General features: G+C 28.4%; 1 protein-coding gene across 4 annotated transcripts in view; it reads left to right on the forward strand.

The window, feature by feature from the left end:
* Nucleotides 1-1,309: 1,309 nt before the first annotated feature.
* LOC135954412 (myb-like protein Q) overlaps nucleotides 1,310-13,209 on the forward strand; it is a 402,184-nt gene continuing 390,284 nt past the window's right edge. Inside the window, exon 1 of one of the 4 annotated variants that reach the window (XM_065504580.1) lies at nucleotides 1,310-2,767. In XM_065504580.1, the coding sequence (XP_065360652.1) occupies nucleotides 1,897-2,767 (871 nt within the window). In that variant the 5' untranslated portion in view covers nucleotides 1,310-1,896. The remainder of the gene's footprint in view (nucleotides 2,768-13,209) is intronic. The other 3 variants (XM_065504579.1, XM_065504582.1, XM_065504581.1) reach the window with 3 other exon arrangements.

Here is a 13,209-nt window from a genome sequence, read left to right on the forward strand (position 1 = left end):
TTTCTGTAATTTTACATATTGTGTAAAATGTTGCGTTTTGTGTAAAATATTACATTTTGTGTAAAATGTTGCATTTTGTGTAAAATATTACACTTTGTGTAATATTACATTTTGTGTAAAATATCACGTTGTATGGAAAATATTACATTTTGTGTTAAATTATACATTCTGTGTAAAATATTACCTTGTGTGTAAAATATTACCTTGTGTGTAAAATGTTGCATTTTGTGTAAAATGTTTAAAATTTTATATTTGGTGTAAAATGTTACATTTTGGGTAAAATATTACATTTTGTGTAAAATAATAAATTTTGTGTAAAATATTACTTTTTGTGTAAATTATTAAATCTTGTGTAAAATGTGTAAAATTTAACATTTTGTTAAAATATTACATTTAGTATAAAATTTTACATCTTGTGGAAAATTTGTGTAAAATATTACTTTTCCCGTAAAATATTACATTATCTGTAATATTACATTTTGTGTAAAATATTACAGTTTGTGTAAAATCATACATTTTGTGTAAAATTATACATTTTGTGTAAAATCATACATTTTGTGTAAAATGTTATCTTTCGTGTAATATATTAAATTTTGTGTAAAGTATCATCAACTCCTTTATTCTCTCTCTATTGTCTACCAATTTGCAAATTTGTTTACCCGTCATTATTTTATGCTTTTCTATTTCACTCATCAATTCTATTCATAATTTTTAAATTGTTTTTCCCTGGCTGATGCCTGTACGTCTGTCTGCCTGTCTGTCTCTACATGATGCATGTCTGATGTGAGATGTGTTGCCAACTCCATATGGAGAGGGCATACTTGAGCTGTCTGTCATATTTTCAATTGTTTACATGGTGGCTTTGGATTTCTATAAAAACAAGATGTGATGTTTTTTTAAACTCCTTTACGTCTTTATTTCCTAATAAAAGAATTTAAAACATTTAAGTTAATGATACTTGTAAATGTGTTTAAAAATGTGTGTTTTAATAAAAATTTAAACAATTTTTATGGCCAAGTGTTGGGTGAGATAATTTTAATGACATTTAAAGAGGTTGACAATAAAAGGGGAACAATAATTTAAAAGGGAATGGGGTATTATTAGCTGTAATTGTAATTGTTTTGGTATTAAAAAAGGGGCTCATTTATCAGCATGACATTCTAGGTACAATATGTAAGAAAAAAATTTAAGATTTTCTTTAAAAATCTGGTTAGTTTTTATTAAAATTCCTTTATATTTTTTATAGATTTAGATGCCATAAGAAAAATATAAATTATTTAAAGTGTTCCCAAGTGTTTTGTTTACAAAATAAAAGTGTAAAAGTTTGCTTTCATTAATAAATATAAAAAGACGTTTCCACTTAATTTCCTTAAATATTGACATAAAAATATCATATTACAAATTTATAACAATAATAATAATTCAAACACGATAATGATGATAACATAAATAAACATGAAGGAAACTAACCTCAAACAACCCCCTACTTTCTTCCTTGAAATAAACCAATAAAAAAGGAGAGAGAGTTTTATTTTTAGACAGAAAAATAACCTGCCTAAAACACATTTCAACATCAAAAAATACATCACCATTTAAGCAAACAAACAGAAAAGTGGGGCAAGTGTTTGGCGAAGTGATTACAACCAGTTAGTTACCCACATTTTGTTTTCCTCTACACAATTAAACGAAATGAAATGTTTCGTGTTTAAAACAATTTGGAACAACACAACTTGTAAACCTGTAGCTGGCAATTAAACAATTTACACCTTAACAAATTAATTTGTAAGAATTTCCCTTTGCCACTTCAATTACAAAGTCTCTGGAGTTTGTGGCACCAAAAATTAATTGTTTCAAAAGAAAACGTGGCAACAAGACAACACAGAAATCTCATTCAACATGTCTATGCGTAGCAATAAATTAAATATACCCACAAATTTTGTACAACAACAAGCCCAGCTTATGCAGCAACAACAACAGCAACAACAGCAGCAGCAACAAAAACAACAGCATCAACAGCAACCACAACCAGAACATATGCAGCAGCAGCAACAACAACAACAGCAGCAATTTATACCGCCACCACAATATCAACAACAACAGCAGCAATTATTGGCCCAACTACAGCAGCAACATAAATTTCAACAACAACATCAGCAACTGTCACAGCCACCACCAACACAGCAACAACAACAACAGCACCAGCAACAACAAAACAACAGCAGCCATTTAATAAACAATAGTCGCAATAATTTAGCCTCTCTGGTGGCCGCCATCAATGCCAATGATCATCACACCTACGGCAGTAATGTTGGCGCCGGTGGCGGAGCTTCCATGATAAAATCCTCCTCTCCCACCCCCTTAAATCCACCGCCCTCCTATTCAGCCGCCATTGCCCAAAATCCCCCATATCAATTTTTAAATCATTATCAAGCTGGCAGCAGTGTTAATGGCCAGGATATAAATCATCCCAATAACAATTCATTGGTTTTAGCCACTTCACTTGCCGAATGCGAAGAGCCCGAGGATGACCAACATGCTTTACAATTGCAACAGCACCAACAGCAACAACAGCAGCAGCAACAATTGTGTGTGGTGGCTAAAATGCAAAAGTCCGTTACCATAACCGTTACACCTCAGCGCAGTAATTCCATGGATTATTTAAATTTTGAGGAGAAACGTCAATTAATTGCCTCCTCCTTGTCGCTGTCCGATATATTGCAGTGTAATCCGACGAACAATGTTCAGGCGGGCAAAGAGAATTTGACTGGTGAGTTTTATTTGGCATTTTGTTTTTTTTTTCAATTATAGAGAAAGATTGAAATATTAGGTTAAATTTTCTGGTAATTAATTAAAGCAAGTCTGTTTTTATTGATTTTATGTATTTTTTCACTGTATTTTTTGTATAAAAAGTGAGCTTTTATTTTAACAAAGATCTTGAGTGTAAACCGAGAATTTTTAGTGCAAAATGAAACTTTTAGTGTAAACAGAGATTTTAGGTATAAAATATTACATTTTGTGTAAAATGTTACATTTGTGTTAAATGTTACATTTTGTGCAAAATATTCCATTTTGTGTAAAAGGTTACATTTTGTGTAAAATTTTACATATTGTGTAAAAATTTTAATTTTGTGTAAAATTTGTCTAAAAGGTTACATTTTGTGTAAAATATTCCATTTTGTGAAAAAGGTTACATTTTGTGTAAAATGTTACATTTTGTGTAAAATGTTACATATGTGTTAAATGTTACATTTTCTGCTAAATTTTATATTTTGTGCTAAATTTTACATTTTGTATAAAATATTACATTATGTGTAAAAAGTTAAATTTGTGTAAAATGTTACATTTTGTGCAAAATATTCCATTTTGTGTAAAAGCTTACATTTTGTGTAAAATTTTACATATTGTGTAAAAATTTTAATTTTGTGTAAAATATTCCATTTTGTGAAAAAGGTTACATTTTGTGTAAAAATTTGAAATTTGTGTAAAATATTGAATTTTGTGTAAAATTTTACTTTTTGTGTAAAATTTTACTTTTTGTGTAAAATTTAACACTATGTAAAATATTACTTTGTGTGTAAATAATACATTTCGCATAAAATGTGTAAATTTTAAATTTTGTGTAAAATATTTCAATTTCTGTAAAATGTTGCATTTTTTGTAAAATGTTATGTTTTGTATAAAATATTATAGTTTGTGTAAACTGTTAACTGTTTTACATTTTATGTAAAATATTACTTTTTGTATAAAATTTGGAGTAAAATGCTATATTTTCTGTAAAATATTACATTTTGTGTAAAATTTTACATCTTATGTAAAAATTTATATTTTGAGTAAAAAATTTAATTTTATGAACAATTTTACAGTTTGCGTAAAATGTTATATATTGTTTGAAATGTAACATTTATTGTAAAAAATTAAATTTTGTGTAATAATTTACGTATTGAAAATGTTTTATTTTGTGTAAAAATTTACATTTGTGTAAAAATTTACATTTGTGTAAAACTTTACATTTTGTGTTAAATATTACATTTTGTGTAAAATGCTACATTTTGTGTAAAATGTTAAATATGAGTAAAATGTTACATTTTGTGTAAAATATTCCATTTTGTGAAAAAGGTTATATTTTGTGTAAAATGTTGCATTTTTTAAAATATTACATTTTGTGTAAAATTTAACACTTTGTGTAAGATATTACTTTGTGTGTAAATAATACATTTTGTATAAAATGTGTAAATTTTACATTTTGTGTAAAATATTTCAATTTCTATAAATTGTACATTTTGTGTAAAATGTTTCATTTTGAGTAAAATGTTACATTTTGTATAAAATCTTACATTTTGTGTAAAATGATACATTATGTGTAAAATATTATAGTTTCTGTAAAATGTTTGTTTTACATTTTATGTAAAATTTTACATTTTGCGTAAAATATTACTTTTTGTGTAAAAATTAGCATCTTGTGATAAAATTTAAATTTCGAGTAAAATGCTATATTTTCTGTAAAATATTACATTTTGTGTAAAATTTTATATCTTATGTAAAAATTTATATTTTGTGTAAAAAATTTAATTTTATGAAAAATTTTACAGTTTGCGTAAAAACTTATACATATATTATTTGAAATGTTACATTTAGTGTAAAAAATTACATTTTGTGTAATAATTTACATATTGTAAAATGTCTTTACATTTTGGCTGAAGATTTACATTTTTGTGAAAAATTTTACATTTAATGTAAAATTTACATTTTGTGTAAGATTTTACATATTGTGCAAAACTTTACATTATGTGTAAAATCTTACGTTTAGTGTAAAATGTTACGCTTTGTGTAAAATTTTGCTTAAAATATTTATTTTTGTGTAAAATATTACATTTTGTGTTAAAATTTATTTCCTATGTAAAAAATTTCCATATTGTGTTAAAATTTACATTTTGTATAAAAAATATTCATTTGGTGTAAAGTTTATTGTTGTGTAACAAATTACATTTTGTGTAAAAATTTATATTTTATTTAAACTTTACATTTTGTCAAACGATTTATATTTTCTGTAAAAATTTGGCTTAAGGATATACATTTTGTGTAAAGTGTTTTTTTTGTGTAAAATTTTACATTTTTTATTATATGTAAAATTACATTTTTACTTTATGATGTTAAAAATCAAATTTTTCTGCAAAATTACATCTTTCTGACAGTAACCCAATAGCACCAAAGCCTCAAAAACTCAAGCTCTTGAAAATTTAGTTGGATTTTGACTTGAATTCAAATTTAATGAAAAATATTAGAAAAATTAAATATCTTTCAAACAAAAAACATATGGCTTGAATTTATGTTTCCTTTTTACTGCAGAATGCTATTGAAATAAAGTTAATATGTACAACTGTAATTCAATTGCTTGACTATAATTCAAGGCTTGAATTACACTTGATTTCAACTTGAATTCCAGTAAAAATGCTTATTGAGAACTTTCTGTTAGATGTAACTATTTTGTGTGAATTTTGATTTATTGTTTCACAAAACCAACCCACTTGTCAGAATTACTTCTCTCTTCCTTACTTTTCTCTTAACTTTTTATCTTTTTTCACTTCTTTGACCGCAAATTATGTTGCTGTTTTTCTTTCTGTTTTGACTTTAATTACTTTTAATAAATTTCCAGCATTACTGTGAACTGTGTATTTTTGTGTGTGACATATTATCCGCTATTAAATCACTTGTGACATATTATTGTGATAATAATAACTTTATAAAAACCAAAAAAGAGCAAAAACTAAATAAAAAACAATAATAATGTTTATAACAAATTTTATGTCATATGTTACTGTCAAATGTTTTGATTATCATAAATGTCACCGTCAATGTTTGAAGTATGTTATATATTTGTGTATGAATGAGCGAATATCATGGTTGGTATGTCTGTTTGTCTTGACACACTGCTAGATGGGTTCAAACTCAACTATTTCTGTCATTTTCACTGATTTCTACAGATTTACTACGAGATATTTAGAGAAATTGTATAGTGACAGATTGTTAAAGTTGGTGAATGTGACAGTTTCATTGAGTGCTTTAATGTTATTTTTTTTTTGTCTTATAGGATATTCAATACAATTTGATTAGCAATGAAGTGAAAGAAATTAATTTAAAAATAAGAAAAAATTTATTATTTTGTAAATAATAAAAAATTATTTATTTTTGCAGAATTTTAAAATTTGTCTGAAGATTTCACTGTCACTTTTATCTATAATCTATTGTCTAAAAGATAATTTAATATGACTAGTAGCCAAGATTATGCTGTTTAAAGCTAAATACCATTAAATTTAATATAGTTGTGACATTTATTACATAGAAAAGAAGGAAAATAAAAAGCCTGAAATAGTAAGTAAATATTTAAAGCCACATTAATAGTCCTTTGTTGTGGGAAAAATGCGCACAAAAAATATTTCTACAGAATTACACAAGGCCTTCTCTATTTTCGTTTAATGCCAAAGTAGTTACACATGCTGATTTAATTATACAGTTTTATTTATACCCTGCAGTGGGTGAGGATAGACTTTATATAAATGAATTTGGAATTTTAGGATTTTTATTGCTGAATACTAAATACGACTTATATTTTCAACGAGTCTTTACTCGAAAAACTTTGATCTTGCACGTTATTTTTTAAATTATCATGTAATAGGACAATTTAATTTTGTCCGGTTCGAAGGACCAAAAGTTTATATTTCCATATCTTTTTAAATCCTAGCATGATTTAAATTCCCTAAATCCAACTTGTATTTTAAACGCTTCTTTACACGAAAAATCTTGATATTGCTCGTTATTTTTGAAGAGATCATGTTTTAGGACAATTCAATATTTTCCGGTTCGAAGGACCAGAAGTTTATGTTTCCATATCTCTTTAAATCCTAACATGATTTAAATTCTCTAAATACGACTTGTATTTTAAACGCTTCTTTACACGAAAAATCTTGATCTTGCTCGTGTTTTAGGACAATTCAATATTTTCCGGTTCGAAGGACCAAAAGTTTATGTTTTCATATCTCTTGAAATCTTAGCATGACTTAAATTCCCTTCCTTTCAAAATGTGCTGTAGGGTATCCTGTAACTCTGTCTATTTCCTCTGGCTGATTCCTCAGTGTTTTGACCAACTTTTTCTATAACTGCTGCTGTATTATTGTTGCAATTACAATGCCCATTCAAAGTTTAAAACTCATCCTTTTTGAACACTGAAACTTAATTCTCTTTTGTGCTTTAAGGATCTGTGTAAAATACATACAATGTATTATTTTTAGTATAAAAAACACAAAGCTGTATACACTCTATACATATATAGAGAATTTGTATGTATTTGGGTAAATGTAACTGAGTGTTGTGGTGGTGGTGATGCAGTAGTGTTGGTTGCTAATGGTGCTCTGTTCTTATGTGTCATTGTCCTTTACACATTGATTTTTATGATGTTGAATATTTTTTTTGCACCTTGTTTTATAATTTTTTTTGTTGTTTGCTACATTTTATATTTACCTTTGTCTACGAATTTATGCAATCAATAGGTTGTGTTACATACAGAGTGGAATTAGAGAATACTTACGGGTTTTGGAAATTTGAACTTTTCTAGTTTGAATTTTAAACATCCTCAACATTATTTTGAATATAAAAGGAAATTCTCGATGATAAATAAGTTGCAGTCGGATTAAATTGTCGACAAGGTCTACGAACAAGTGTCACGAATATAGACTATTGTCGCTCATCTTGTTTTTAATACTGGAACAATAATTACTTCCTTTATAGGTATATCTTTCTCGACAATATAGGATTATGCATTAAACACATTCACGAAAGCAGGCTACCAACTACACGAATACAAATAACGCTAGCGACAATTGTCGCCGTGTAGTCAGCTACATACTTTATTTATTATGCTGACTGCACTATTTCTGTTTATTGCCGCCTATGAAAATAGAAATTAGTTTAACTTGGCTACAGCGGCAACGGTGGTCGTGCAGCCGTGCACAGTGGGGCAAAATCAATTTTTTTTGGAAATAAGTCTTGCATTTTTAAATGTCTGGTTCGATCGGAATATTTGACGTGGGCGTAGCCAAGGAGTATTCGAGGCGAAAATCCCAAAAAAAGGTATTTTTACAATTTTGGCTATACGATCCACATTTCCTTCGGGACTGGGAAATTACTTTGGGGATAAATAGGGGGAACACATCAAGATTTCCAAAACTGCTTTTGGTTTTCTGATCCCAGCTTTGAGATTTTAGAACATGTGGCCCAAAGTTGAAATTTTGATAAAAAATAGGTCAAATTCCGAAGGACGTAGGGGCAACATAGTCGAAAAAAAGGACATGTTCTTTATACCAAAATGTTCTCCATAAAGATACCTTATAGAAAAATAGAAAATTGTTATATATTCTTAAAGGAAGTTTTTTTTTTTAATAAAAAAAAGAGTTTGACCAAAAAACAGCAAAAATCTACTATTTTTAGAATATTTAAATTGAAAATCGTTTATTTTTGTATCTATAATCGATATTACACTGAAATCTTTTGTATATTATTTATAATTTAGTTGTCAATACTTGTCGAGCCAGTTCGGTCTAAAAGAACGACCTATATTTTAAAAAAAGCGGACCAAGGTATGGCAAATTTTTAAAAATTTTATTTTGAAGTGCCTATAACTCTGAAATTATAAGAGATAAATAGAACAAGCGCTTTCGAAAAATAGAAAAATTTTTTAAATCGAATGGGTAACAAAAATATGGCACGTGTTTAAAAATTTTACATGTCGAAGGTACCCTACTTTGAGTCACCATAGCACCGCCCCTGGAGCCTTTGTAGGAGTCATTTTAATAACTTAAAGTCCTTGGCTTCACCCTCGTCAAATTTTATCCAGATTGGATTAGCCGTTTAGAAATGCCAGATTTATTTACAAGTTTAAATACAAGTTTTTTTTGAAAATTATTTTTTAATTTTTACTGAGACACCCTTTAAAAGTTAAGGGTCAAAGCAGATCTATGGATGGCTGACCAATTACTTCGATATAAATATGAAGGATAAAAAAGTGAAAATATTTTCAGGATTTGGTAGTCCCTATGGAATGACCTATAAATTCGGAACTCGGACTTAAGTTAAAACCATCCTGGTGTGGAAAAAACAATATGAAAATTTACTATTTTTATTTTAAATTTTCTTCAATTAGAGCCAAGTATTATTGTAGGATTTGTTCTGCATGGAAACCACCATACCGAGCCCTTAGCGCGAAATTATCGTAAGCGACAAAACACAAACTTTACAGGAGAAGGTTTTTTTTGATTATTTTGAAATTTATACATAGAATTAAAAATGTCACGATGCGATATAATATAATTTCGTTCAAGCTATTTGTCTATTTTTCAAAAATAGAATAGAAAAATATGACAAAAAATGTTTTTTATTGAATTTTTGCATAGATAAAAATTTTTCGAATTGAAATTAAATTTTTATTTATGAATAGTTTTTAATGAAATTTCACAGTTATGTAGATTTTTCTATTTAAAATGGAAAAATAAAAACGAATTTTGAAATTTATTATTAGCAATCCCGCAATTCCCAAAAAAGTGTTGAAAAATTCCAAAAATGGTAATTTTTAGTTTTTTGGCTATAATATCCATACCAGGGTCATGGTTATCGGGACCCTTTACAAAATAATTAGAAACATATTGAGCCACCTATAATCGGTTACTATATTTTGATATCAGATACGCGATTTGAGAATTTTTGGCCTAAATTTTATTTTACATAAAAAATAGGTGATTTTTGAAAGGACCTGGTTTCCTCGGTAACAACAATTTTGAAATTGGTTTTCCTTTAGAATATTTTACGAAGACTAAGCTTTCAGAAAGTAGAAATTCCTTATACATCTTCTTAGAAATTTTTTGCGATTATTTTAAAAGAAAAAAAGTTCTTTTTTCCCCAAAAAAATAGCAAAAAATTGCTTTTTAAAATTTTTTTAATTCAAATGCATATAACTTTGGACTTAGTCATTATTTTTAAACAGTTCTTCCGTTTGACACATACATGCGTTGTTAGTCCAATACAGGAGAAAATCTGGAAATATTTGGATACGCTGTTATCAAAAAACTGGAGTAGGGTGGGTAAAAATTTTGAAAATTTAGTTTTCAAATGCGAATATATCCTAAGCTATAATAGATAATTGATAGCTACGACGAGGTTTTTTGTAATGCTCGATGAAAAGATTCTACATGTATAATGTTTTCGAAATCGGAACTCAAACCAAGAAATAATATCGTTTTAAAAATGTAACATACCCGAGGTGTCGTGAAATGACGTGAAATTTCATTCAAACCAATCTAACCTTTTAGAAGTTACAGATTTATTTCAATCTTTTTTTTCTATACCACTGTGTGTCACTTACGATAAAATTTGTTTACTGTAAAATACAAACATTGACTTACGATAAAATCTTACCCCCTATATTTTTGATGTTATTAACAATTTTGATATTCTGAGAACGCTAAAACATCAGGCGGCCCATAAAATTTTAATTTCTGCAATAAAACAAAATTTTTACAAATGTCGCTTACGATAATTTGGCGCTAAGGGCTCGATACATTTACAATCCATCTATGTTTTAAAACTCTATTGAGTTTTTTTTTATTCTAAATCAACTTCTCTATTTTTTATTTCCTTAATAAATTTTGAAACTATTTATAAAATTTCACTTCCTACATTCAATTGCTCCATTATCAACTTAATTTAAAACCATCAATTTAAATTAATCAGCCTTAAACACTTCAAAACCCCTCTGCCTTTATAATTAAAATAAAAAAAATGCAAAAACTGCCTTTAATATTTTCTTCAATCATCTTAATTTTATTGATTTATTATAAATTTTTTTGTTTGTTTGTTGCCTTTATAGAGTTTTATCTCAAAAATATGATGCATATGGAAATTGTTTTCCCTCTCCACTTATAGGAAAAAAACAATAATTAGTAACTCGGGCCTAAGTGGTTTCCACTTTGTAGTACAAAAGAAAAAACAAAATAAAGTATCGACAGCATAAATCTGCCTGAACTGCCCTCCTGCCCTCCTGCTTCTCTTACGTATTTAATCGGTCTTTGGCCTTATTGTTTGAACATACTGTGATACAATGTACAATTGATTGATTAATTAAACAAAAAAGTGATGGGGTTATGTGTGTAGAGAAATCTGTCTGGTTTTTAAGCAAACGTGTGTATAACCAGCAGTTTTAGAGACAGTAATGTGTCCCTTTAGGTATAATTAAATACATTTTTTAGTAAAATATAAAGAAAATAATTAAATCGACTACTTTATAGATTACTTGGGCACACTAAAGTGACAATTGTCTCCATTTTGGACTACTAGGGATATGTAAAGTAATCAAGTGACTTATAATTGTGATAAAACTAAAAATATAAATTATAGTCAGCCAATTATGTAGAAATTAATGAAAAATATTGTCTAAAAGGAATATTAAAACTGCAGGGTCATATTTCAAGTGTAAGTGATGCTAGGGAAATGAGTTTTAGTGTTTGAGTAATCGATTGATTTCTAAGAGAAACAAATCAGGATTTTCAATAAGGAAGTGATAAATAACAGAGGAAGTTGTTCTAATAATGATTCCTTTCCTGGAATTGGAAGTTGTGCTCGTAATGTACAATAATGAAAATATACTCGATTACACAGTGCAACATGAAAAAAACAAGTAAGAAAGTATGGTCGATCAAGCCCGCCATATAATACCCTACACTAAGTAAAAGAGCAAAAATATTTTTCTTTTAAAATTTCAATAATTTATGTTTTTGAGTGATTTTCGGAAGTGGGCCTTATATGGGGGCTATGACCAATTATGGACCGATCACTGTGAAATTAGGTCGTGTGATTGAATTTTGTGAGTATACCAACATTTTTAAGAGATTTATGCTCGTTAAAGTGATTTTCGGAAGTGGGTCTTTTATGGCAGCTATGACTAATTATGGACCGATCGTAACAAAATTTGGTGACATGAATTTTGTGTGTATAAAACTTATTTGGAGCGAAATTTGTGTAGATACATTTATAAATTAAACATTTATGACCGATAAAGTCCAATTTCGGAAGGACATTTGTATGGGGGCTAGGTGAAATAATGGACCGATTTCAGCCAGTTTCAATAGGCTTCGTCCTTGGGCCGAAAAAATAATATGTACCAAATTTTATCGAAATATCTTCAAAATTGCGACCTGTACTCTGCGCACAAGGGTTAAATGGACAGCCTGCCAGATAGCCAACCAGACGGACGGACGGACATCGTTTAGTCGACTCAGAAAGTGATTCTAAGTCGATCGGTATACTTTAAGGTTAGACTAATATTTTTGGGCGTTACAATCATCTGCACAAACGCATAATACCCTCCCCACTTTAGTGGTGTAGGGTATAAAAAGACCTGTTTTTCCCAGTTTTGCCCAAAGTCATGCATTTTTTTATGGGTCCCCAAAGGGGTCCCGGTGTAATTTTTGGAAAAAAAAAGTGATAATTTTCTCAGGCTCATATCTTGTAAACAGTTCGGAATTTTGATTTACTCTCTGAGGCAAAGTTGTAGCCCTCCATAGGTTTGCTATCTATGGAAAAAAATGGGGAAAAAAAGCTTAAAAGATAGAAGTTTTTTGCGATTTTGATGTTGAAGATGACGTTTTTTTGATTTTATATGTTCACATCATTATATGGTTCTTTATGACAAGGGCCACAACTTTGCCTCAGAAAGTAAATCAAAATTCCGAACTGTTTGCAAGATATAAGCCTGAGAAAATTATTACTTTTTTGCAAAAATTACACCGAGGCCCCAAATCTTTGGGGGCCCATAAAAAAACTGCATGACTTTGGGCAAAACTGGGAGACATGGGTCTTTTATCACGTACTGGTGTCCATATACAGTGGTTGACAAAACAATGGAAACTTTTCCAAATACTTCATTAGTGGCCTAAAATCTGAAATAATTTTTTAAAAAATTTTAACATTTTTGTAGTATTTTATTTGTATACTTTTTTTTATTAACTTAATTTAACAAAAAACAAAGGACATAATTAATTAAATTCTAATAATGAGAAAACAAAATTAAAAGATTTCTTTATTACGGCATTGACAAAGCAATGAAAACTTAGGTATTATTTTAACAAATATGGTCTAAACTTTGCAATAACTCAATATTTTGTTGGG

This window comes from Calliphora vicina, chromosome 3 (assembly GCF_958450345.1).
Source record: "Calliphora vicina chromosome 3, idCalVici1.1, whole genome shotgun sequence".
NCBI classification, from domain to species: Eukaryota; Metazoa; Arthropoda; class Insecta; order Diptera; family Calliphoridae; genus Calliphora; species Calliphora vicina.